The 27,638-nt window shown below is 43.7% G+C and overlaps 2 protein-coding genes across 3 annotated transcripts in view; both read right to left on the bottom strand.

The window, feature by feature from the left end:
* The window catches only part of LOC310791417 (stonustoxin subunit beta-like), a 10,998-nt gene extending 1,563 nt beyond the window's left edge, over positions 1–9,435 (bottom strand). The window contains exons 1-2 of the mRNA XM_083653111.1: positions 9,376–9,435; positions 2,599–2,635 (exon numbers count right to left, since the gene is read on the bottom strand). Coding sequence (XP_083509237.1) covers positions 2,599–2,635; positions 9,376–9,403 — 65 coding nt within the window. The 5' untranslated portion in view covers positions 9,404–9,435. The remainder of the gene's footprint in view (positions 1–2,598; positions 2,636–9,375) is intronic.
* Positions 1–27,638, bottom strand: part of LOC310791301 (receptor-interacting serine/threonine-protein kinase 3-like) — a 93,929-nt gene that overhangs the window by 54,487 nt on the left and 11,804 nt on the right. For both annotated transcript variants that reach the window (XM_083652988.1, XM_083652989.1), the window contains exons 6-8: positions 12,840–12,889; positions 11,127–11,282; positions 9,967–10,049 (exon numbers count right to left, since the gene is read on the bottom strand). In XM_083652988.1, coding sequence (XP_083509114.1) covers positions 9,967–10,049; positions 11,127–11,282; positions 12,840–12,889 — 289 coding nt within the window. The remainder of the gene's footprint in view (positions 1–9,966; positions 10,050–11,126; positions 11,283–12,839; positions 12,890–27,638) is intronic.

Genomic DNA, 27,638 nt, shown 5'->3' with positions numbered 1-27,638 from the left:
CGGTTGTAATCGCAAAACAAAGACACAGGGAGACACAGCATGGCATCACATGTGATCAGAAACACAATTCGCCGAGTGGTTTTCATGTAGGAAAAGGTTAGAATTGTCCGCCATGTTTTTTCTCCGCTGCAAAGCGTGGAGGACAGCCCGCCATGTTGTTCACCCAGTCAGGTGCAGCGTAGTCTCAACGCCAGACCCATGAGAGTTCTTACACTGATACACTATGTTACTGCATACTGCAGAGCTCTCTCTGGGTCTGATACACTACGTCACTGCATGCTGCAGATCTCTCTCTGGGTCTGATACACTATAGCCACTTCTTAACATGCAGTGGAATCCGTATTATAACCTGCACCTAGCCGGTTGGCCTGCATGTTAAACAACAATTAGCCGGCCTACGCGCACTCCCGCGACTCCGTATCTTATCTACCTCGACCACCGGTATAAGATCCGCTTCCACGCAATCGCAGCTCATGTTAAACAGCTGGCAGGTTATTATCCGCATATCCGTAGTGGGCAGGTGTGGCTCTTCGTGACTCACTTCACGTTCACTAGTTTATTAATTAATTAATCGTCCGGGCAATCGCTTATATCAACGAGCAAACTCAGGTTTCCTCAAGTGCTGCAAAAACGGCTTGATTGATTGTTTGGCCAATGCGCTTCAGCTGCAGGCAGCCAGGTCCAGTGCATCAGGAGGGATGCTGCTGTGCTGCTTGCTTGCTCCCTCCCATGTCAGAAAAAGCCTAACTTTTGTGGGGAGAAATACATTGAAAACTAGTTAGATATGACTTGAAATGCCACTTGTAAAATAAATCACCCACAGTGATTGACGACAGTCCGACGACTATTTTGACTGGGCTGCTTTATGTAGCAAGGCGAAGCGCTCATTTTTTGGCACATTGCCACCCCTCGTTGGAATGGACTCCGTTAAAACCAACGGCATGCTTTTTGAAGTCTCCAGATTTGTCGCTAACGTGATGCAGCCAATTATATCAGCAGGCAGTGTTGTGTGCCTCTCCACTGCGTAGAGGATAGGAGCTGACTGACTGATAGGCTATCAAACTTTTGTGGGGAGAAATAGCCTACATTTAAAACAGTCAGATATGACTAGTTGCCACTTGTAAAATAAATCACCCACAGTGATTGACGACGGTGCGACCACTATTTTGACTGCCTCATAGCTAAAGCTGTTTCCTATCACATTTCTTGTTTTCGATACATGCTACCGCGCCGCCCCCCCCCCCCCCCCCCCCCCCACTGGCAGAAAAAACGGCTCATATCCAGTTGTTTCTTAACAAAGACCCCTCATGTTTAGAAAGGCAAAACCTGAAAATATCCTGTTCTCTCTAGCAGGACATGATCCAGAGTTCATGTTTAAAAGGCACTTATGTTACTGCATGCTGCAAATCTCTCTCTGGGTCTGATACACTGTTACTGCATGCTGCAGATCTCTCTCTGGGTCTGATACACTATGTTACTGCATGCTGCAGATCTCTCTCTGGGTCTGATACACTATGTTACTGCATGCTGCAGAGCTCTCTCTGGGTCTGATACACTATGTTACTGCATGCTGCAGATCTCTCTCTGGGTCTGATACACTATGTTACTGCCTGCTACAGATCTCTCTCTGGGACTGGGACACTTTCCCTCAGAGGGCTGGTTATGGGAGGGAACCGTTCACTTGGCCAGTCATGCCAGTGATGGATTCAGTCTTCCCCAATCAGTAACGACTTTGCGATCAGAGAACATGGGAGGCGCAGCCCATTTTATGAACCGCTCTCTCATCGGTGCTACGACCTGTCACTCATTCAATTTCAACCCGCCTTCAAAAACCAGCAGTGGCTGTGAAGTGGCACAGACTCATGTATGTAGTATGCAGAGCGCAGAGATTCAACGTCATATCTGAGTCTGGGGAGAGACTAGCTGCAGCAAGGAACAAACATCAAGCCCTCCCACAAGCGTACGCTTTTGTGGGGGCTGGCGGGCAAACTTCAGAATAAAGCAATATAATTTCAGAATAAAGGTATTCAAATTCTCACCTTTGGAGAAACAAGGTATTTCAATGAATGAAACAACAAATCTTGCATCAAAATACTGATGTGAAGATTACATGGAGTGAAACTGTGGCTGCAAAGCATTACTCAAATTTAATATTAAGATTAACGTTACAATGAGAGTTTTATTTTGAAATCCCTAAAGGGGAAGACCTACTTTTACATTCTGGCTGACTTGACACTCATGCACAGGGAGAAAAAAAAACACTAAAATGAACTGCTCATGAACGGAACTGCTAATTTTTCGGGACTGTGAACTTAGTTCAAAGTTCAAAATTGTGAACTATGAATGTGAATTAGTTCATTTTAATCTGCGTGAGCTGAACTTTGAGCTAGCTCGTGTGAACTTGCACAACACTAGAAGGGCCAAATTCTGACTTGATACCTCTTTTTATGAGAGCTGGATAATATAAACTGTTTTAAAATCATACAGACTGAGCTTTGACTCATAATAATGCTGCTGTAATGATGTCACTGCTGCTGAGCTGTGATGTCACTGCTGAGCTGTAATGATGTCATGGACAGTTAGAGATCATCATCTTACGTCTTAGGTTTAGTCTGCTTCTCATCTTCCCGAACACCTTTACACACAAACAAACACACACACACACACACACACACACACACACAGACAGAATCAGAATCAGAAACACTTTATTGCCAAATGCATCAGAAGGACACACAGGAATTCATTCTGGTGAATCAGCACACTCGACAAGATACAATAAACAGACATGCGTATACGACAGTGAAGACAAGACACTCAGGACATGAAGGAGCATAGTTGGTTACCACAACCATTAGTTTTGACTAAAAAGTGCAGCTATGCTAACCTTGCTTGCAAGATGGATAACCTTGCGAGATCAAAAGAGATTCTTTCGACGTAATCCATCTTGTCATGCACAGGCAGTTAAAATGATTGGCCGAACCATGCTGGCTCGACGAATCAGCGGCAGCCTTAGGCGGGCTGTCTGGGCAAGTAGTGGGTACATAGTCTTTGTAGTTCTTTTCGCTCGTCAACATGGCTGCCGCCGCGGAAGTGACAGGCAGTCTGAATGAAATTGAATGCAACGTTCCCAATTCTATGTATTAAATAAAAAAAAACGACCCTCAACATTTGGGAAGGCTAAGCCACACAACTAGTTCGTTATAATCTAACGCCATGCTTCGAAGGAGACTTTACGACAATGAGGACGGTGAGGACTCAATCAATGATAGACAGGCACCTTCCTCCGGTCGCAAACGTGACGTCAGAGGCATGGCGATCTGATTGGTTGAAGTTAACACGCACCAGCGGTGATAGACAGATGGGTCATCCAATCACCTGCCAAGTAGCTTGGAAAAAGTGCCCGCCTCCGTCAGCGGGTCGGGTTACTGCATTCCCAGATCGACTGGTTTAGTGAAACGTAATGTGGAGCTAAACCGTCCATCTGGCAGCGTCAGGTTACAGCTATGCACTCATAAAAGCATTCATAAAAACAATAAAATCACTAGAAACTAAGATAAAAACTTTAATTATAGAAACGCATGGATTAAAATAGTAAGATAAAGTGCTCTAAAGGGTGACTGGAAGGCCAGGGGGTTGGGGGGGGTCTCATGACCTCAGAAGTGAGTGGGCTTGTTGAGGAGAGAGACAGCCCTCGGGAAGAAGCTGTTTAGGTGGCGTGTGGTTCTGATCTTGATGGCACAGAACCGCCTTCCTGATGGAAGTTTCCTAAACAAACGGTTAGCAGGATGAGAGGGGTCAGAGACGATCCTCCCTGCCCGCTTCCTGACCCTGGCATCATACAGTTCACTCAACGGCGGCAACTTATCCTACATATCTCAACAAATTATGCATCATACAGAAGAAATATCTAAGATTTATATCTCATTCTAATAGATACGCTCCTTCGGCACCCCTCTTTAAAAAATACAATATATTACCCATTGACAAAGTGAATGTTTATCAAACGTGCTTATTCTTACACAAGTTTATATATAGGAAACATGATCTTCAATGCAGTCACCCTTCAGTATTTGTTCTTTCCCACCACAAATAGTCTAGTAGGAACGGGGGGTCCCCGCGCACCCGGAAGATATACTTTTCTAACATAGATTTTTGTACTCCTCAAGGTGTCTAATAAACAAATTTTGTTGTTACCCCGTTGAAATAGTGTCCCATGGGTCCGTTTGGCGGCCATCTTTGCGGGCATATTGCGATGTCTGATGAAAATGGATAAGGGTCATAACTTTTGAACTAGACGTCATACAGAGACAAATGACACCACTTTTCTGTATGATTTCTGCATGAGGAATTGATTGAGAGGGTTGTTTTAATGATTTTAACAGGTTTAGTATAGTAAAACTCAAAAACATATGAAGAAAGTGTCTAATTTACTCTCAAAATCTTGCAAAATAAATCTATCTACATATTAGTCCATGGGCCAGAAGGGTTGGAAATAATGCTCATATTGATTTTTGGCAAGGTATACATCTCTAGAGTTAGAAAATATGTGAGAGCATTGCACCAATGGTAGGTAAATGTGTGTTATCACTCGATTTATAACACCATGCAAAACATAATAGTTGCGGGACTTAGGGACATTTGAGGCTAAGTTCATGCAAATCAAGTCTAAAAGCACCAGAATTTGCCCAGAATTAGCCCAGGGCATGCTCTAACAATTGAGCCAGAGTGCCCGAGCTGGTGACCCCCGGGGTCACCATGGCGGCCAAATCCAATATGACCACTGTCCGAAAAAGATTTTGGCTATAACTTTTGAAAGAGATGAGCTAGAAATACAGACTTGGTGTCTATCTTATGTTTTTTGACCATTAGAAAGGTGTTGGAATGCTTATCTTTACTAATGAAGATGTGTGTGGACCCCTAATCTGCATATTTCCAAGATGGCGGCTACCTGAATATGAGTTTTACCATAACTGTTGATGCTTTTAGTAAACTCGGTGTCCATTATGGTTTTTGAGTTTTAGAAACACATTGTAATACTCAGATGTATGATTGAATCTATCTATAGCACTCTACTTTGCATAGTAAATAGGCTACCAATATGGCTGCTATCCCATTTCTTTTTTACATACACTTTTGTAGTTGTAAGAATGAGTTACCATCAAACTGGTGGAAACAAACAATCTACAGTATTTATCTTACATATTTTATTGAAACAATTAGTGAGTAACACTTAGGTATGTCCATGGGTTGGGGGGGTTAAGTTAGATTGAGTGTAAAGTGGTTTTTGTTTATATCCTTATATCCACAGCCAGATTAATCAAATATTGTTGTCTTGACCGCATTGTTGGTACAGGCACTCTTGCATCCACATTGAGGTGCCACGGGCTCCAGCTTTACAGCATTCACAGCACCCACTACATGACTTTTTGCAGCTGCAGCAGAGAATGATGACTCAGGCTTTACTGGCATCTGAAAGATGGGTCCAGTAAGGTTCCCAAGTCTTGGTCATGGGAGTCCCAGTACCAGCCCCACGTACTGAACTCTGGATATTTTGCTGGACAGAGGTTGCCTGATTCCAGTAGAAGCTGGTCTGCAGCAGTCCCCATTTGACATGCTGAATCAGTGCATCTTGGGTGGGAGGCAAGTTCTCAAGGGACTTGGTACCATTTGAGAAAAGCGGATGTCTGGCTTCTTCTTGGCTGGAGACACAGCTCTTGCTGGACATGACAACAACCATAATGCTTCCAGTCTTTGGACATGGACATCTGAGTTGATCGGTTCAGGCTCCAAGGTGAAGGCATCCACGGTCTCAGTGAGATCCGCATGTTGCTTCCCAAGCTGCCCATCCACTTATTTTCCCATAGCCCTGGAAGACTGATGTAGTATCACATCATTTTAGCACATGGAAGAGATGTAATGCCAGTGATCTCTGGGGACCAAGAACATTGCAGATTTTGTGAACATAAATGTACTTTCCACACGTGAAGCCGATCCAGTGCTCTGTGAGGCCTAATGTGTAGAAGAAGCATATTGCAAGTATTACAACATCACTGTCGGACGTATGGATCCTGAGTTTCTATGGCTACTGGCCCAGCATGTGCCAGGTGCTATAAATCATTCTACTGTAGTGTCTGCTTCAGGATGGTTACAAGGCTGAAGTGCAGATATGTCATATTCAGATCTGTTAGAAGGTATAACATCCTTCTTGGTAGAAAGGAGGAGTTCATCCCAAAACCCTGGTCGCCCTCACCTTGGGGTTGTCATGTACAGCAAAAGCTGTGGCTCCAGCCAAGTAGATGATGCTAGACATTGGCTTTTTTCAAATGCATCAAGAGAACCTGCCTCCCACCCAAGATGCACTGATTCAGCATGTAAAATGGGGACTGCTGCAGGCCAGCTTCTACTGGAATCAGGCAACCTCTGTCCAGCAAAACATCCAGAGTTCAGTACGTGGGGCTGGTACTGGGACTCCATGACCAAGACTTTGGAACCTTACTGGACCCATCTTCCAGATGCCAGTAAAGCCTGAGTCATCATTCTCTGCTGCAGCTGCAAAAAGTCATGTAGTGCGTTCTGTGAATACTGTAAAGCTGGAGCCCGTGGCACCTCAATGTGGATGCAAGAGTGCCTGTACCAACAATGAGGGTCGAGACAACAATATTTTAGTAATCTGGCTGTGGATATAAGGATATAAACAAAAACCACTTGTCATCTGAAGTCTTTTATGCAAAATCAGTCACCCTGGTAAATCAAAAGGACTGAGCACTTCTAACTCAATTCAACCCATGGACATAAGTAGGCTACTACTCACTTGTACATATAGGCACCAATATATGTTTTGTTCTGTTGTTTTTGTTTCTGATATTGTAATATTTTGTTCAAATTCTAAACACCTTTGATCAGTATTGATAGCATTTCACATTTATGGAGAGCATTGATGCACAGACTGGCTATTACCTGTATCAATGGGAATGGGTTCTATATTTGTCAAATTGTTTCAATAAAATCTGTAAGATACATACTGTAGATTGTTTGTTTCCACCAGTTTGATGGTAACTTATTCTTACAAGTCTACACTCAATCTGGGTGAAAGTGTATGTAAAAAAAATATATATATTTAGCGGCCATATTGGTAGCCTATTTACTATGCAAAGTAGAGTGCTATAGATGGATTCAATCATAAATTTGAGTATTACAATGTGTTTCTAAAACTCAAAAACCATAAAATGGACACCGAGTTTACTAAAAGCATCAACAGTTATGTTAAAACTCATATTTAGGTAGTCGCATTCTTGGAAATATGCAGATTAGGGGTCCACACACATCTTCATTAGTAAAGATAAGCATTCCAACACCTTTCTAATGGTCAAAAAACATAAGATAGACACCAAGTCTGTATTTCTAGCTCATCTCTTTCAAAAGTTATAGCCAAAATCTTTTTCGGACAGTGGTCATATTGGATCTGGCCGCCATGGTGACCCCGGGGGTCACCAGCTCGGGCACTCTGGCTCAATTGTTAGAGCATGCCCTGGGCTAATTCTGGGCAAAATCTGGTGCTTTTAGACTTGATTTGCATGAACTTAGCCTCAAATGTCCCTAAAAGTCCCGCAACTATTATGTTTTGCATGGTGTTATAAATCGAGTGATAACACACATTTAGCTACCATTGGTGCAATGCTCTCACATATTTTCTAACTCTAGAGATGTATACCTTGCCAAAAATCAATATGAGCATTATTCCCAACCCTTCTGGCCCATAGACTAATATGTAGATAGATTTATTTTGCAAGATTTTGAGAGTAAATTAGACACTTTTTTCAAATGTTTTTGAGTTTTACTATACCAAACCTGTTAAAATCATTAAAACAACCCTCTCAATCAATTCCTCATGCAGAAATCATACAGAAAAGTGGTGTTATTTGTCTCTGTATGACGTCTAGTTCAAAAGTTATGACCCTTATCCATTTTCATCAGACATCGCAATATGCCCACAAAGATGGCCGCCAAACGGACCCATGGGACACTAATTCAACGGGGTAACAACAAAATTTGTTTATTAGACACCTTGAGGAGTACAAAAATCTATGTTAGAAAAATATATCTTTCGGGTGCGCGGGGACCCCCCGTTCCTACTAGACTAAAATGTCCATTCATATCAAACAAGACACAGCAACAACAATCTACTCTTACCGCGCACACGGACTTCAAGGCACCAATTCAACATTACTTTTAGAGGTCCTAAGCTTTGGAGTGAATTAAGCCTACCGCTAAAATCAATGTCCTCTTATTCTGCTTTCAAAAAGCACCTGAAGAAACATCTACTGTCCTCCTGATCCCTGTACTCATCCTTCTCTGACACATTTTTGACAAACTTTTCTTTACAGACTTTGTTTTCCTCTTAGCCTTCATGTTTTTGCTTCAGATGCAAATGACCTTATTTTTGATGCTTTGCTGATTTAACATGTAGTTTTTCTTTTTTTTTCTTTTTTGTTGAGAGTTTAGCCTGCATGTCACGAAATTGATATGAGTAGGTGTGGAACTCTGTACAAGCCTGCAAAGGCTTCGTTCCCACCTTGCACAGATTTGTACCTAAATTTGTGCTAAACAAATAAACTAAACTAAACTAAACTAAACACACACACACACACACAAACACACACACACACACACACACACACACACACACAGAGATGGACGATGAGAGAATGCTTTCAGTGGTGGCTTTGTAGAACTGGGTCAGGACCGGACGGGAGACGTTGAGTTTACGGAGCTGTCTGAGAAAGCGGATCCAGATTTTTTAATTAGGTGATTGCCCTAATTACCTAATGATGTGATGACATCACACACACACACACACACCCATGTGCACGTGCCAATAGGTCAGGCGAGGCCACGCAGCAGCCAAGCTGCATGTGAGGCCGTGCAGCGTCCGAGCTGCATATGCGAGCTGCAGGGCCAGCTCAACGAGCTGCAGGGCGGGCGAGCCTAGGAATCGAGCGTATATTAATATAATATTATTAATATTAATATATATATAAACCCATTGATACCTGATGCAGCATTTGCGTGTATATCCCTCATTTGTGTGTGTAGCCCTTTAAGACCGCGAACCGCATATGATGCGGTTCGCGGTCTTAAAGGGATACACACACAAATGCTGCATCAGGTATCAATGGGTTAATATATATTAATATATAATTAATATTGAGCATTTCGGAAGGACATTCTATTTCTATGTGTATGTTATTGTTTTTTACTTCTCTACTACTCCTTTTAAGGGGGGCGGGGTGAAGTGGATAAAAACCGCTCATGATAAATTATTATTATTATTATTATTGAATGGAATGACATTGATGGAAATTAAGAGCTGACCTGATGAAGGCTGAGCGGTGTGGACCATGGTAACCTGCTCTGTTGTCCTTTCTTCTTCTTCTCCTCCTCCACCTTCTTCTCCCTGGTCCTGGAAAGAGGGAGAGAGACAGAGAAAGAAGAGAGAGTTGGCAGAAATTGTACATGGACATTATCCCACAGACACAGTACTATCCTCCCCCACCCCCCACCCCCATTATATGTCACTTTAAAGGACTTTTATTTTCCACTTTATTCACCTTATGTAGCCCCGCACACTTGACCCAGTTGTGTTATGACTTCCTGTTCAAAACACTGTCTGTTTTACCTGCTCACTATAGTACTGTACTGTCACAGGAAGTGTAAACACAATAGGAAGTAACTGGCTGACCCCCTGTGTTGGAACATAAGGTGAATAATATATATAATTTGAGATTGTTTTCTGTTTTGCTCCATCTTCTTCTACACTGCAAACTTGCACTAAGTCAAACTTGATTACCGTACTCACTATATTCAAATGAATCACGAATCTTGAAAATGACTCTTGAAAGACGTCATGTTGAATATTTCTGTTGAAGAGAAATATTCAAAGCAGCATTTTGAGTGGATCATTACCAGTCTTGTCAGCACTTGATAGACGGCTTTGCTAATTCCTGGCTTGGCCTTCTTAAAGAGCTCCTCTGTCACATCTGTGCAGTCTGCAAACAACAGAGAAAGAGAGAAGATTTCATACCAAGCGCCACATTTTGGATTCTTCTAACAATAATTCTGAATTTTGTTCTTAATGTCCTGCTAATTCTCAAACCTGTTCTCATTCTGTTTAGAAAAGTAGATAGCCAGTAAAAAGCAGCTTACAGCTAAATTGCTTAATGTCAGTATTACAATGTTATTCGTCCTCTCCATTTTACAGTCTGTAAATTATATAAAAGTTGTTTTGATCAGTTTATGCAAGCAGAGGCTGCCTATTCTATTCTATTTATTTACTTTTTATTTATTTAACCTTTAGTTATACAGGGCCCATTAATTTGTGAGCAAGCTCTCTTTTTCAAGGACGCCCATGAGAAGAACACAACAATTACAAAATTACACTACATATAAAACAATAAAAATCACATGTAAATCACAGATGCCGACAAATAAGAGGACTACGAAAAACAGGTGCCTATGCAATACATCCTCAAGTATTGCTTTGAACGTCTCTATGTAGAACAGTCAGTCCAGTTTGAGTGAGTCCTGATGCTGGTTCCATCTATCAGGAGCATAAAAGTGAAGGCGGTCTTTCCTGACTCAGTATTCATATGTGGAATGACAAATCTAATGTGTCTGATATCCTGAAGCACTGACATTTAAAAGTCAATTCAAATACAATGGAAGCTTGCCACACAAGGCCTTATAAATAAATAAAATACAATGGTGATCTCTTCTAACGGTAAGAGGAGGCCAACCCACTTTTTCATATAAAACACAATGATGAGTGTGAAACCTCACCAGTAATAAAACACAGAGCACTGTGAAATACTGCATCAAGCAGCTTCAGTGTGGAAGGTGAAGCATGCATGTATATGTATATGTATATGTATATGTATGTATATGTATATGTATATGTATATGTATATGTATATGTATATCACCATAATCAAATACATACTGTACATTATTAGAGATAGCACAATGTCTTTCTACTAAGGAAATAAAAACTATTCTATTCTATTCTGTTTCTCAAATCTCTGATGAGCTCTTCAGTTCCAGCAGGCTCATGGAAGGGGCTTCCTCACCGATGGAGGAGGGCCGTTCAGTGGGTATCTGCCCCCAGCAGCTCTCCATGAGCTTCACCAGCCTCCTCAGCCCTGGAGTCTGATCTTGGTTGATCTGAGCCAGCGGGGGGCGTTGTCCTCCCTTGACAAGCAGCATCACCAAGCTGGGCTGTTTACCTGGAGGACAGGAGTGAGGGTTAAGAAGTGCATCTGTATCCACAAGGCAACTAATTTGATTCTAGAAACAGTCACTTTAGACATATTCAAAGTCTCCTGAACTATAGAGTAAATTCTACTCCTCTAGTTCAGGATTGAGCAATGGCATTGGCACAAGCAGTGAACTCCTGAAGATATCCAGACATCACTCTGATAGCCTGTAGACACAACATGGACCTTACCCACCCAGGCCCCAAGTGCTACGTCTGTGTCGTTTGCAGAGCAGCTCTTGTTTAGAAGCTACCTGGAACATCTAGCCTGGTTAAAACGATCACTGATCCGTATGGTTTTAAACAGGCTGCATTGAAGGTGTTTTCATGGAGTGGAGAATTGCTTTCTGAATATTTCAGAAAGCAATTCTCCACTCCATGAAAACATGGAAACATCAGAGATGTAGTCTACACATTGAAAAAATTATTTCAGGAGGTACGGTGGTGCAGTGGTAAGCACTATCGCCTCACAGCTCGAAGGTCGTGGGTTCGATTCCCACCTGGGCCGATGTGAACAATGAAGGAATGCGTGCCCGTCCGCATGTCCTCGAGTGCCCACCACCCGGGTGGGGGTCGGCAAAATGGCCTTTCTGTGTGGAGTTTGCATGTTCTCCCCGTGCCTCCCGGGCGTCTCCTTCATATAGGAACCCCCTTCACAAAAACATGCAACATCCTGGTTGCTTATATGGTTCCTCCTCTGATCGTTAAGGGCGCCTGTTCAGAGGGAGGGGAACTGGTTGGAATAGCGTGAACCTCCCACGTGCTATGTCCTACCGGTGAAGCTTCCTCGGGCAGGTGAAAAGAAGCGGCTGACTTGACTGCCCATGTCTCGGAGGATGCATGGAATCAGTCTCGGCTCTCCCCAGATCGGCAGAGGATGGAGTAGCAACCAGGATTGAGTAATTCAAATGAGCACTAAATGGGGGATAAAAATGGGATAAAAAATCGGGGGAAAAAAAACATAAAAAAAAAAGAAAAATGTAATTCAAATTCTGTCTCGCATTAAGTTGAACACTGCGATTCCTGCAGCACTATGTCACCCTAGAGAGGTGTCAAGAGAGTAGAAATCACTATAGAGAAACGCAAGAATGAGTCCGGAAGTATTCTTCCAGGTTCGTAAGAGTAAAAGTCTATGGGGGTTTTAGAATGAGGATTTCACTTAAATGCATAAAATAAGGTCTGTGGTTAACAAAAGTTTGGGAACGCGGATTTGGGTTCAGCAGGATAATCTTCACAAACATGAATAACTTTTATGATTTTGGGAACGCATTTTGGGAAACGCGTAAATGCGTTTTTTTAACATGTTTTTTTTAGAAAACGCTTCAAAAGGCATAAAAGTGATTAACGTTTGTGAAGATTATCCTGCTGAACCCAAATTCACGTTCCCATAAACTTTTGTTAAGCACAGACCTTATTTTATGCATGTAAGTGAAATCCCCATTCTAAAACCAAAATGGCGTTAATTTGTGGTTAAGCCTACAAAAATAGGTCATCCCTGTGGTACGCTATAACCAGAATGATCACTCACCGGGATATGGTTGTTTCCCCGTGACAATGGACCACAGAAGTATGCCATAGCTAAAAGAGAGAGGGAGGAACACAGCTTGATCAGCAATTACACCACAACAAACACTATCTGCACTTCATACATAGCTACAGACAGACAGACAGACAGACAGACAGGCAGACAGACAGACAGACAGACAGACAGACAGACAGACAGACAGACACACACACACATACACACTGTTAGGATGATGTCATCATTCCTACTGTGATGTCATAGTTCACTCACTGATGATGTCATGATGTCATATTCGGGACCTATAAAGGTTCGGTTCTGCAGGTCCTCTGCAGTTGTTCATAGACTAGACTAACCTCACGACAACCTTCTGCAACAGTTCCCAACTTCGAACCTTGCAGACCCAGCTATCAAGTTCCACAGCGTTCCTACTTATCGAGACTTAAGTTCACCAAGTTTGTCTTGGCCATCAACTATCCGCACGTAAATCCACCAGTCTCACAGCATGCCTAACACACACATACATACATACATACATACATACATACATACATACATACATACTGTACATCAGAGGGGAACCGTCTGGGCCTTCTAGGTATTCATTGAAGGCCCAAGAAGAAATTGAAAAGCAAATAATTTCCCCCCTAATAAATTATTTCTATTTGTTATTTATTAGTTTTTATTCACTGAAATAACAGTAATTATAGCTGCTGCGCAGACTGGATGCTTGCTGGTGGTGTTTTATGAGACTGGATGCTTGCGTGTAAAAACACACACTGCTTCCACTTATATAGGGTGAGCCAGGAAAGATTTATGACATCACTGATGACATCACAATTGCTCGAGTGACATCACTGATGGCATCACAATTGCTCGAGTGACTGATGACATCACAATACAACCTAATTGCCCTACGTAATTAGGGCAATTAAGATCCTCTTTAGGCAGTGTATCAACATTTTGATGCACTGTGGGCTCAATTTTTGACCAATCGGAAATCTGTTTGATAGGACAGTCTAACGATGCAGATGCTGAAGTTTGGTGTCGTTTGAAGAAAAAATGTGGGAGGAGTAGGGTTTATTAATTAGTTTTACAGTTTTGCAGTTTTGCGGTCTTTAGACTTCACAATTGGCCATAGGTTGCAGTGTACAAAAGTTTCTCCTCATTTGGACCCACATTTCGGTGAAAGTTGCAAAGCCGTAGCACGTATGCCTGATTTTTTAGGGATTTTCAAAGTTTGAAACTTTAGACGGTCGCTGTAGTGCCGCCATTAGGACTATTGGCGCCAAATTTGCATCAAAGATGTTTGGCATGGGACTGGACCTTTGTGCAAAGATTGGTTTATTTTCATGCATGGGAAGTCGAACTTCCCGGGAGAAGAATAATAATACAGGCAAATACAATAAGTGGCCCTGCCGCTTCGCTGGCCCGGCCACTAATAAATGTAACGGCCATACCAGGGGTTCAAGCCTTGAACAAATGCTTAGGAAGAAAAGCACTCGAGCAACTGATGACATCACAATTGCCTGATGACATCACAGTCCCATTGATGCATTGTGACATCACTGATGATGTCATAGTGATGTCATGAGACCACTGACAGAGACGCAAACACACACATCCACGCAGTATAGTATATAAAAGGGAGCATGTGGGCCATGTTTGTTGGTTCGGTGCCGACACCCCGCAGTGCCGACACCCTGCAATGCAGCGCGACGGTGGACCGGCTGGAGCTAACCACTCCCAGCCCCCACGCCTAAAGGTGCTCTTATACTCGCTCCGTGGGGGTGGGGCCCCGCGAGTCTCCATGAGTCACCGTGCAGACCCCGCACTGGGGCTGATGCCATTATACTCAGAAAGTGATCAGCATGTATTGTACAATGGTAATAGTGAGAACAGCCCGTGGAAAAGTCGCAATGAAACGCTATTATGTGCAGTACTGAGTGCGCTTTCACTCTCAAAACGACCGCACATCAGCACATGAAGGAATCACCAAACTTGTTTTTACTGAAAGCCGTTTTACTTCTCAGACCTGATTGCCTACTCTGTGCTGCTTTTAATCTCTCTCAATAATGCTCTCAACACAACACATTTACTTGGTGAAATGACTAAAAACGAACAGTTGCAAATCAAAGTTTATAGCCTACCACATGGGTCAAGAAATGTGGCGAAAACACAGCTCAGTGTTCAGGACTCAGTGGCTTGAAAGCGGACATGTTTGGAGAGAAGCCGTGCGTTGCTCGCGCTGTGAGAAAAAAAATCCAGCACACGGCGAGCGCCCGACGGAGGTAGCGAATAAACACGCCCAACAAATTTACGTCATTTGACGCGCCCGGCCCTCGCTCCACCCCCGCGCCCTTCACGGCAGGGTGAGCATAATTCAGCCTTTAACCTAAGCTCCCAGCCTCCACGCCTAAACCTAACCTCCCCCAGACTTTAACCCTAACCCTAAACCTAACCTCTCCCACCCCCCACGCCTAAACCTAACCTCCCCCAGACCCTAACCCTAACCTCTCCCACCCCCCACGCCTAAACCTAACCTCCCCCAGACCCTAACCCTAAACCTAGCCTCTCCCACCCCCCATGCCTAAACCTAACCTCCCCCAGACCCTAGCCCTAACCTCTCCCACCCCCCACGCCTAAGCCTAACCTCCCCCAGACCCTAAACCTAACCTCTCCCACCCCCCACGCCTAAACCTAACCTCCCCCAGACCCTAAACCTAACCTCTCCCACCCCCCACGCCTAAACCTAACCTCCCCCAGAGCCTAATCCTAAACCTAACATCTCCCTCCCCCCACGCCTAAACCTAACCTCCCCCAGACCCTAACCTCTCCCACCCCCTACGCCTAAACCTAACCTCCCCCAGACCCTAACCTCTCCCACCCCCCACGCCTAAACCTAACCTCCCCCATGCCTAAACCTAACCTCCCCCATACCCTAATCCTAAACCTAACCTCTCCCACCCCCCACGCCTAAACCTAACCTCCCCCAGACCCTAAACCTAACCTCTCCCACCCCCATGCCTAAACCTAACCTCCCCCAGACCCTAATCCTAACCTCTCCCACCCCCCACGCCTAAACCTAACCTCCCCCAGACCCTAATCCTAAACCTAACCTCTCCCACCCCCCACGCCTAAACCTAACCTCCCCCAGACCCTAACCCTAAACCTAACCTCTCCCACCCCCCACGCCTAAACCTAACCTCCCCCAGACCCTAACCCTAAACCTAACCTCTCCCACCCCCCCACGCCTAAACCTAACCTCCCCCAGACCCTAACCCTAAACCTAACCTCTCCCACCCCCCATGCCTAAACCTAACCTCCCCCAGACCCTAACCCTAAACCTAACCTCTCCCACCCCCTACGCCTAAACCTAACCTCCCTCAGACCCTAACCCTAAACCTAACCTCTCCCACCCCCCACGCCTAAACCTAACCTCCCCCAGACCCTAACCCTAAACCCAACCTCTCCCACCCCCCACGCCTAAACCAGACCTTAATTAGGAATAACGTCACTGTTAGGGGGCTTTCACATCTTTGTTTGGTCCGGACTTTCCATTTTGATAGGCCTAGTCCAGTCCAGACCAAACAGCAGAAGCTTGGTCCGATGAAGAGAGGTGGCCTCCGTCCGGATCAAACTAGACCATGGTTCGGTTCGGTTGTAGCGTGAAAATATGTTTTTGATGGTTTGGATTTTCTGACCAATTACAGGAGGTTCCAGCAGGCTATCAGCGGAAAAAGGAACCACGGTAGTACAAGGAGGAGAGCTTTTAATTGAAATGTGGTCTACTGTGCATTTGGTTGGAAAGAAAAATCAGATGATGCTATAAAGTCAACTTTCAAGGTATTTTCAGAGAGTATGAGTACTTCAACACCTGGGTGTGATTTTTTGTATTGAGGAAAGTGAGCCTACACTGCACAAGCATGTGAAACATCAAATTGCCTCCTGAGCCCTGTACCACGAAGCTCGATTAGTGGTTTAAACTTCAGGTTTAACCCTGGTTTGGCCGTGCTACAAAGCTAGTTAACTTCTTACCGACATATATTTCCATAGCAACTTATGCTTCACACTTAACCTGGTCCGCAGCAGGTTAAGTTGCAAGGATAAGATTAGACCTTAAATACACCGCCCACGAACCAATCGAATCAGCAGTTTGGAAAAATGGCCAACCCCTTTCTGGACGAGTTTCCCATCAAGGAAGGAGCATGAATTGTAATGTTGAATTAATCAAGGACTAAAGCCTTGCACTTGTTGCAGGCTACATTTTAATTAAGCCCTACTTACCACTTTGGAATATGTTTTTATATATTCATTTTTGTGCTCTCAAGTAGCCTAGCACATAAGCTAGACTCGATTTGTCCCGACGCTCCCAAATTCTACCTCGGGGACCTGAATCACGTCCGACTGAACAAAACGCTACGGACATATGAACAGTATGTGACTTGCCCTACTACTCAGCTAAACAAGACTCTTGACACTTGCTATGGAAACGTGAAAGGGGGCTATAAGTCAATAGCCATGCCCGCCCTTGGCGCCTCGTATCACAACAGCATCTTTCTTCTGCCTGTGTACAAACCACGCTTCAGAAATATGGAGAAGGAGAAGAAAACTGTGAAATTATGGACAGATGACAGTATTTCCTCACTCCAAGCATGTCTGGAATGCACTGACTGGCAATGTTTCTTTGATGCCTGTGATGACATCGATAAGCTCTCAGATTCTGTTTCATCGTATATTTCCTTCTGTGTTGACCTTGTTGTACCATCTAAAAATGTTGTCATCTTTCCGAACAACAAACCTTGGGTCAACAAAGAGCTAAAGTCTGCTATAAACAGAAAGAAACGTATATTTTTTACTGGTAACCCCCAAGAGAAGAAGGCAGCTTCAAGGGAGGTTAAAGCTGAAATAGCCAAGGCTAAAGCTAAATACAAAGCCAAAATCGAACAACAGTACACTAACGGTAATATTAGAGCAGCCTGGCAGGGCATAAAAACTATGGCCTCCATAAATCAACAGAACGACACGAAAAGGCAGTATATTAGCATAGATGATATTAATAATGTAGACCTGCCAAATGCTTTCAATGTATTTTTTTCTAGGTTTGAAACTTATGACTCCAAGGAAGATGTCTCCAGGCTGAGGGAAACCCTTCTGCCCCAGTATGACCTGGTGATCTCACGAGAGAAGGTGACTAGCCTCTTTAAAAGAACAAACCCAAAGAAGGCAGCTGGCCCCGACACCATCTGTGGTCGCACTCTGCGCCACTGTGCAGAACAACTAGGAGAGGTTTTCACAAAACTCTTTCAGATGTGTGTTGACCAATGTCAGTTCCCCTCCATTTGGAAAAAGTCCACCATTATTCCCATTCCTAAGGTAAAGAATCCTAGAGAACTAAACGAATTCAGACCGATAGCATTAACATCCATTGTGATGAAAAACCTAGAAAAAATCTTAAAGGAGGAGATCATCTCCCTGGCAGCTGAAAAGATAGACCCACTTCAGTTTGCCTATCAAACTGGCAAAGGTGTGGAGGACGCCAAGCTCCTCATCCTCGACAAAGTCTATGAACATCTAGAGAAACCTGGATCTCATGCCAGAATTCTATTTGCTGACTTCTCCTCAGCGTTTAACAAAATGCAGCCCCACATTCTAATAGAGAGGTTTAAATCATATTTTAATTTCCCTGATCAACTTTCGCTCCTGTGTTTAAACTTTCTAACGGATAGAACACAGCGTGTCCTAGTAAATGGCTCTATGTCTGGTATTTCAACTTCTAACACAGGTTCCCCACAGGGCAGCGTTTTCTCATCAGTCTTCTTCATCCTGTACACAGACAGCTGCAGATCTAACAGGGACAACAGCCTTATAGTCAAATATTCTGACGACACTGCACTCCTGTCGCTCCTCCAGGGGGCAGAGTCGAACCACGGTTGTGCCCTTCCCGATTTTGTCGAATGGTGTGATGAGAACTTCCTTGATCTTAACGTATCAAAGACAAAGGAGCTTATAATCGATCTTAGAAATAAGAAAGCTGACCCTGTCGCTAGCTCCATTCATGGTGAAGACGTCCAGATTGTTGATTCTTATAAATATCTGGGAAGAGTGTTCGACTCGCATCTCAAGTTTGACACAAACATAGAGTCTCTTGTTAAAAGAGGCCAACAGAAAATCTATTTATTAAGGAAAATTAACTCCTTCAAAGTGTCAAAAACGATCCTGTGCACTGTTTACAGATCATATATTGAGAGCCTTATAACTTTTTCCTTTATATGTTGGTTTAACGGTTTGTCTGTGAAGGACAGAAATAGCCTTAACAATATCGTCAAAGTCTGCTCCAAAATCATTGGAGTTCAGCAGAGTGACATAAACGCGCTTTGGAAGAAGCGAGTGGTTCAGAAAGCAAAAGGTCTTATGGACCAACCTGACCATATCCTGTCCCCTAAATTTGCCCTCCTGCCGCTGGGACGGCGCTATCGGGCACCTTCCTGCAGAACAAACCGTTACTCCAAGTCCTTCATTCCCTCAGCCATTCGGCTGTTGAATGCAGAGAAGTAGAAAACTGCACTTACTGTATGCATGCAGTAGGCACTGAACCAATAACACTGTGTATCGTAGCATTTGCACCTTTTTCTGTATGCAAATTTTTTTTTTACCTTTTATCTTACTTTCTATTTTATTTATTTTTTATGTATTTCTAAAACCAACTGTTTACACATGCACCCTATGCACTTTACATGTGTATAAACAATGTTGCGTCCTGCACCCTTGCGGCTCAGATCCATGTACGCGGAGGGACACGAGGAACCAAATGCACTATCTCGGTCTGATCACACTGAGCTCCTCTCCTATTTCCCTTCTTGTGTATGTATGTATTTTTGTATTTTGTGACCGAAATGAAATACATTATGTTTACTTGCAACGGTGATGAACTGTAGAAACTGAATTGCCCCCCGGGGATAAATAAAGTTTTCTCAACTCAACTCAACTCAACCTAGATATGTTGTTTGACCCCGCTGATCGATTGCAGCTGAATAGTGAGTGGAGAAATATCACTAAACCGGCATAAAAAGGTTACACAAACGTCTCCAAAGCGCACAGTGCCGTGTGCGCAACGGAGCTGAGACTGACGTTGGGTTGGAATTGAAATGGTCATATGCTAGAATAGCCTACTACATCTAAGCAATTTAATATGGGATCACCTGCACACAGGCAATCCCATATTAAGATGATTCATATCTAGGCTACTCCTGCATTTTGCAGCTGCAACTGTGTTGCTTTTGGCCTGTATGATGTGATTGAACTTCATATTTCCAGCATCATTATATGAAATATGGAGATATGCGACTCTGCTGACAATAGCCTATATATGTGACCACAAAATAGGCTATTCTTTATAAATTAAATCTATGCCCGCACGTACCGTGTCGATTCAGTTCAGAAGCATTTTATTATCATTCTTTTTTTATTGATTAGCCTATAGGAATTATTCAATCAGTGCGACTAAACACATCATGAAATCATTATTATTCATTGAGCCTAAATGGTCTATACATACGGATTTTGGACTGAGATAGATTACACATTGCTTCCACAAAAGACATGCCGGTTTTGAGTTTATTGAGAGGGTGAATTGAGCTGCTGTAGATAGCCTACGTGGAGGTAGAAACCGCTCTTCAAAGAAATTACTGGTGTGGATAAAAGTGGTCACTTTAGACAGTCATTCGGGAACAGACTAATAATATCCAACGCGGATTTTTATTTGCGGTTTCATTCAATGAGGCGCTGTAGGAGTTGGAGCAGTCCATATTGCATTGTGATTGGCAGTTGTTAAAAACCACGCCTCTTTTGCGGGCACGAGCTCCAGTGCACGGGCATTTTCATGTGCACGAGCTGTCGGCTTGATTAGAAAAACCTGGTTCGAGTTAACGAGTGGCAACCGAGGTTCGTAGTACAAGTTAACTACAATCGAGGTTATCTGGTTTAGACAAACCAGATCAAGGGACAGATCCTGGATCTTCTTATAGAACATTCGTGGTATAGGGCCCTGGTCTCTGCAGCATAGACTGTAGGCAACTAAGAAAAAAAAAGATTGAGACCTGGATAAATAAAAATGCTATTGTAATTGCAAAAATTGCACTGAAAATTATCCAAATTGCCCCGAAACATTAACATTTTCTACCCTGTTATTGTGATGTTTCCTGACTTGTTGTCATAACAATATCGGCCAAAATGTTTAGTTTCTGTGGTTTGAGCCTCTGCTCCATGCCTGATAGAGATAATATGTTGTTCTTCATGACTGTCACTGACGCTTGCTCTGTCCACTGGCGCCGGAACAAGGGGGACATGGGGACATTATGTCCCCCTTAAAATTTGGTCCCCCTAAAAAATTTTTTTTTTTTTTTTTTTTTTAGATCTGAGGGGGCAACTGCGCCTGATGCTTAGAGCCCACTTTACACTGTTTACACTGCCTGTGATGCTTGTTAAAGCCGTGATCGTTGTGGGATTATTACACCTGAGAGACAGACAGACCTGGACTCTGTACTGCACTCACTGTCATTGGCTGCTGCTATAATCGTATACGGTTATTGTTATTTTATTTTTGTGTTGAGATGACAAGTTTTGCACTGTGTTTCGAAGTGATAATAATAATAATAATAATAATAAGTTCAGTGTTTCTGCCTGTGTTGCTGTCTGTTGTAGTGTAATTATAAAATGACCTAAAGGGAGAGCAGGTCACCAAGTGAGTGAGAAAAGGAAAAATACTGAATAATTACATCACTACAGTATAATCCTAATGTTAATTTAAAATGAGATATTCATCTAAATATGGCAAAAAATCATCCAAACGTCCATAAAAACATAAATTTTTCGTCAGCGCCCTTAAGGGCGCCGAAAAAAACATGAAAAAAAATCATGGAAAAAAAAACGTGAAAAAAATAAATAATAATAATTGTGTCCCCCTTATTGCAAACTCGTTCCGGCGCCACTGGCTCTGTCACATTCCAGAAGCAGTGCACCTTGTGGTGTAACATAGCTCAGTTCTTTCGTACGGCGGTGTAATCATTAAGCAATACATCTTCACTCACAGCAGTGGGAGTATCACCTGAAGATTGCTGCCAAGTTTCTGTGTTGTCTTTGTTTAATCTGCCAAGGACCTGTCATGGCCAAGGTGCCAACTAAAGATCGCTGCATCTTTGTCCCTTTTTATTTGGGCTTCCGTGAGAACAGACAAAAGGCCTTCCTCCCTTCCTCATGATTCAATGCAACAATGCAGATTATTTGTCTATAATTATCTATCAGCCTGGTTCAAACTGGATCGTACATGTTAACCCAGATAACCCATTGTCCTGATGTGGACTGTACACCATCCATCTCAAACTAACAGGCCCCTATTCTCCCACAGGCCTTCGGCGCTAAAACGGGCCTTCGGTGCTAAAAAACGTGCCTTGCGCCTGCCTCGGAAAGATATCAACATGGCTTTAGGCTGGTAAATGCGCTTTAGGCCGAATGGGCGTGGCGCACTCCCTGAATGGGCGAGAATGGGCGTTTCGGCGTTAAATATCGGCGTAATGATATCTTCCCACCTGGCGTAAATTTAGCGCTTTGCGCTTTTGAAAACCAGGCCTATTCAGTGCGCTGGTTGCGTGGAGCGCTCCCCTCTGGCTCCCCTCTGGCTTCCCTCTGTCACCCTTCTCTGTGTCACTCTCTCCCTCTCTCCTCAGTCTGACAGGCACAATACGACTCTCTCTCTCTGACTCCCTCGCTCAGACAGACACAACACACTTCTCATAGGAAAAATAAGTTGTAAGTTCACTGCCTGGCGTCCCAGCATGCATTGTGGTACTCCATTTCGCTACTACATAGCAACCAAATGAGCCGAAAACCTATATTAAGGGAGGATCTAAATAATGTGTAATGGTAACACAACCTGCAATTGTAGAACATTTCAATATTGGACCAAATAAAACATCGAAATGAAAACACCACCCTATGTGAAACATATATGTCCTCCTGGGCCTATATATATCTCTTGTCGATTTAACATGATTTAGATAAGTGACTGCGGAACGCGCTTCTACTGTCATCTGCTATACTGTGATGTCCGCTCCAATAACTTGGCCCTACTTCACATTTAGTTTTACAATAAAAACACATTTATGCAATGACTTTACATAATGTAGGGTATATTTATGTGCATCATCCTTCCTGCAGCAGGCGAGAGAAAATGATATCTTTCTGGACAAACTTTCACCAATCTAATAGGCTATATTTTTCTAGCCGATGCATTTAGAACATTCTTTTCACTTTGATCTTGCTATAGTGTAGGGTATTTACATGCTTGCAGTATTTAAACTGCAGTTAGATTGGTTTGAGAAGCATAATAATATGGAATAATAGCCTATATATGGAGACAGACAGACTGGATGAAGGGAGGGGGGGGGGCAGAGCGCTTGGCTTTGTCTGGTTTTACCGGATTTGTCCAGGAATTGGAGCTTAAAAGGCAAGCGTGTGACTCTTAACACATTCACTGTAGGTAGGTTCTGCCAGAGGTTTTTTTTGAGGATTCTGGCTCATTTTACAAGAGCCGAGGATTATTTTCTGCTTGGAGTTTGTGAACACAAAGTTCACAAAAGTACTAATAGAATGTGTGCTTTCTCTGTCTAAAAGAGTTAGTTTGTAGAGTTAGTAGTTATGTAGATATTAGCCGTTGAGTACAGCATGGTTTCAGCATCTGAGAGTGAAAGCTGAGATAATCGCAGTTTTGTGAAATTCAATCAAACAGGCAGAACAGTCACTTTAACCATTTATTTTTGGCATCAGTGAGAGATCAGACATCTAAACAATATAGTTCTGAACGCCCTCTCCTTCAAACTCCTCCCTCCGTGGGCGTGTCTGGTGGCTTTCAGCCTGCGTTTGTCACAAGCAAGTGTTCTGCTGCTGCTGCTGCTGCTGCTGCGAGTTTGAGCAGCCTCCCTCCCTGGCAGCGAGTGTGGATAGGGCTCACTTGTTTCTTGGGTTTGAGAGCTTTGATGAAGCTTTGTGCGATTCTAGGCTTTATGCTGCCCACCCAGTCTATTTTTGGAACCCCCCACCGTTGTGCGCCCGTGTGCAGCAGCGTGAAAGCGTTTTCGCCTACAGTATGAGAATGAGGCTCGTTCGTTTCTGGGTTTTCGGAATGCGTGCGATTCTGGCCTTTCTGCGGGTGTTTCAAAGTGTGTTTCACCCATAATGCAAATTTGCAATCCCCCACGCCAGCACCGCTCTCCGCTCTCGGTGTGCTGCTGCTGGCGCGGCCGCTCTCGGGCGAGTCTGGTGACTGATGACTGTAAAATCGCCAAGCCATTTCCTTGAGAATGGCTTCCTCCCGCGGCTGTTTTTGGTTGACTTTCTCTCTGTCGGGAGAGCACTGTCGCCACTTAGTTGGTCGGTAAAATAGATTATACACATTCAATACTTCCAATATTTTTATAGGAGACGTGGGGGGCATTGATCCACGTAGCACCGTCAAAAAATAAATAAATTATTTTTTGACGACTCAACTCGTCATTGGCAGTGAACGGTTGGATTGTGTTTGACGAGTCAACTCGTCATTGGCAGTGAACGTGTTAACTGCAATTCTCCAATGAGCGGACTATGCATAATTTTACGCTTAACACATTGAGTGCCAGCCATGTTTTCAATCCTGTAGGTAAGTTGTGCCAGGGGTGTTTTTGACGATTCTGGCTCATTTTACAACAGCCGAGGATTATTTTCTGTTAAGAATTCATGAACACCAATCATCTAAAAATAACTAATAGAATGTGTGCTTTCTCTGTCTAAAAGAGTTAGTTTGCAGAGTTAGTAGTTATGTAGATATTAGCCGTTGAGTACAGCATGGTTTCAGCGTCTGGAAATTTATTCAGAGATAAATGGCTTTTTGTGAAACAGTCACTTTAACCATTCATTTTTGGCATCAGTAAGACCGTCAGACATTCTAAACAATAGTTTTGAACAGTAATTTCCTCCATAACAACAGGAAACACCCCTCTCATTCAAACTCCTCCCTCCGTGTGTCTTCTCCTCCTTCCTCCTGGCTCTACAGCGGGCGTGTCAGAAGCGCGTTGCTGCTGCCTGCCTGCCTGCCTGCGTGCCTGCCTGCCTGCTTGCCTGCGTGCGGACGCTCCTTGTGCGAGTCAAGATGGGCCGGGGAATGCGTGGGCGATGGGCAGATGTTGATTCTGGCCTTTCTGAGGTGTTTCAAAGTGTGTTTCACCTATAATCTATTTTGCAAATCGCTCTCCGCTCTCTGTGTGCTGCTGCCTGCGCGCGGCCGCTCTCTGGCAAGACAAGTCTGAAATGGATTACTGTAAAATCGCCTCGCCATTTCCTTGAATGGCTTGCTCCCGCGGCAGTTTTTTCTTTGATTTCGGTCGTCTGGGGGAGCACTGTCAACACTTAGTGGGTCGGTAAAATAGATTATACACATTCTCTTGCTCCAATAGTGATCTCGAAGATGTAAAAGTTGTTGATTGATGTCCCACCGTCAAAAAAAAAAAATGTTTATGTAAGACGAGTAAACTCGGCTCTGGCACTCAAGCGTTGGATTATGTAAGACGAATTATCTCGGCTATGGCACTTAACGTGTTAAAAGGCGTGGTTATAATGGTTGAGGCTGCGTGTATCGCCGATACCAAGATAGCGAGTGCGCTGGTCCACACCCACTAACTGCGCTAGGCGGCCTAGCGCTAGGCCTTAAACGCAGTTTCTACGCCGATTGCAACGATAGGGCCCACTGTTTCATCCAAACCTGATATGCTGTTAGAAAAAAACATCACGGTTGAGCAATTCCAAATGCATTCAACACACACACACACACACACACACACACACACACACAGACACACACACACACACACACTAAAAAACACAAACTGCCCGAGTGACATCACTTCCAGGTGACCTCTTAGGACCTGCTAAAAAGTGTTTAAAAAAGTGTTAAAAAGTGCAGTCACCTATAGGTCAGCAGTTGACCTGGGTGAATCGATCTCATGTAAAAAAGCGTGTGGTGTGAAGTCAGGGGCGGACTGGGATCATAATTCAGGCCGGGCATTAGATACCAAGCAGGCCAGGCCGATACGGGCCGACGTGCGTGCCGGCGAAGGGCGCCGGCGAAAAATTTGGGGCGTTTGAAGCTCAATTTGGGCCGTTTGAAGCCCAATTTGGGCCGTTTGAAGCCAGATTTGGGCTGTTTGAAGCCCTATTTGGGTCGTTTAAAGCCAGATTTGGGCCGTTTGAAGCCCTATTTGGGTCGTTTAAAGCGAGATTTGGGCCGTTTGAAGCCCGATTTGGGCCGTTTGAAGCCCAATTTGGGCCAAGTCCAATTTTACAATGGAATGCACCCACTTTAAACCTGAATAATGTAATAAAACCACTAGTAAACCAGTAGGCGGCGCCTGGCCTGCTGTTCAGTGAGTGGCCTGGCCTGGCCTGCCAAAAAAAAAAAAAAAAAAAAAAAAAATTGGCAGGCCAGGCCAGGCCAGGCCACCGGGCATTTGCCCGACGTGCCCGATTATGCAGTCCGCCACTGTGTGAAGTGATGTCACCCAACTGGAATTGATGTCAGGCAATTGCTCGACTGTGATGTCATCAGGTAGTTGTGCTGTAGTCACCTACGATGTAGTCACCTTAGGTGTTGTGCTGTAGTCACCTAAGATGTACTCACCTAAGGTGACTACGTCTTAGCTGACTACATCACAACTAAGATGTAGTAACCTTAGGTGATTACATCTTATGTGACTACAGCACAACTACCTGATGACATCACAGTCGGGTAATTGCATGACATCATTTCCAGTTGAGTGACATCACTTCATACACTTTTTACACCTATAGGTGACTACACTTTTTAGCACCACATGGATTTGCCCAGGTCAACTACTGACCTCCAGGTGCATACGAGCAAAACCAGGCATAGAAGCGGGTGCACCGCTTAAAAAGTATGAGAATGAAACAAATATGTTCTATGGCAGTGATACTCAACCGGCGGCCCGGAATTGCAATTTTTTTTTTTTTACAGTGCACCTGAAGGCAACATGCAAGATACCCACTGAATAAGTGTCCAAATGTTCATGTAATTCTGGCCAATACTCACACTTCTGTTATAGCATTTCAGTCTGGAATATGGAATATCTTTCAATAATCTATGATTTAGCTGCTAAATTGTCAAATACCGCCGTCTGCTCGCTACCCAGGCACTTATGTATGTACTTAACCTAACTAACTATCCGGTGTGCACAACATTGTCAGACTAAACTCCGTCTAACACCTAGAATCCGCAACAGAAAAATGTATATTGATTGTTTATTAACTGGCCCCTGGCCTTCTATCATTTCACGAAAGTGGCCCCCGGGCAAAGCAAGTTGAGTATCCCTGTTCTATGGTATCTAGTAAGCACCAATATCTGTCATTGGGCCAAATTTCAGTTCTCTGTGATGTACCATCTCACGGGAATTTGCATCACGGCAGAAAAACATAATGCCCTAAAATGGCCTGCGAAGGCCTAAAAACATAAAATATAGCTGTAGTACCGGCCATGGGCAAATGTTTTTTACGTTGTTTTCTGGAGCATCTAACAACCAATATCTATCCTTGAGCCAAATTGCAGGTCTCTGCGATGTGCCAACTCACGGGAATTTGCGTTGTGGCAGAAGAATGGGAACAATAATGACGAGATGGATTCGCCCAGGTCAACTACTGAACTCCAGGTGCATACGAGCAAAACCACGCATAGAAGGTGCTGCACTGCTTAAAAAGTGAGAATGA

This window comes from Poromitra crassiceps (genome assembly GCF_964638095.1).
Source record: "Poromitra crassiceps genome assembly, chromosome: 16".
Taxonomy (NCBI): Eukaryota; Metazoa; Chordata; class Actinopteri; order Beryciformes; family Melamphaidae; genus Poromitra; species Poromitra crassiceps.
This window is presented reverse-complemented; position numbering and strand designations above follow the sequence as displayed.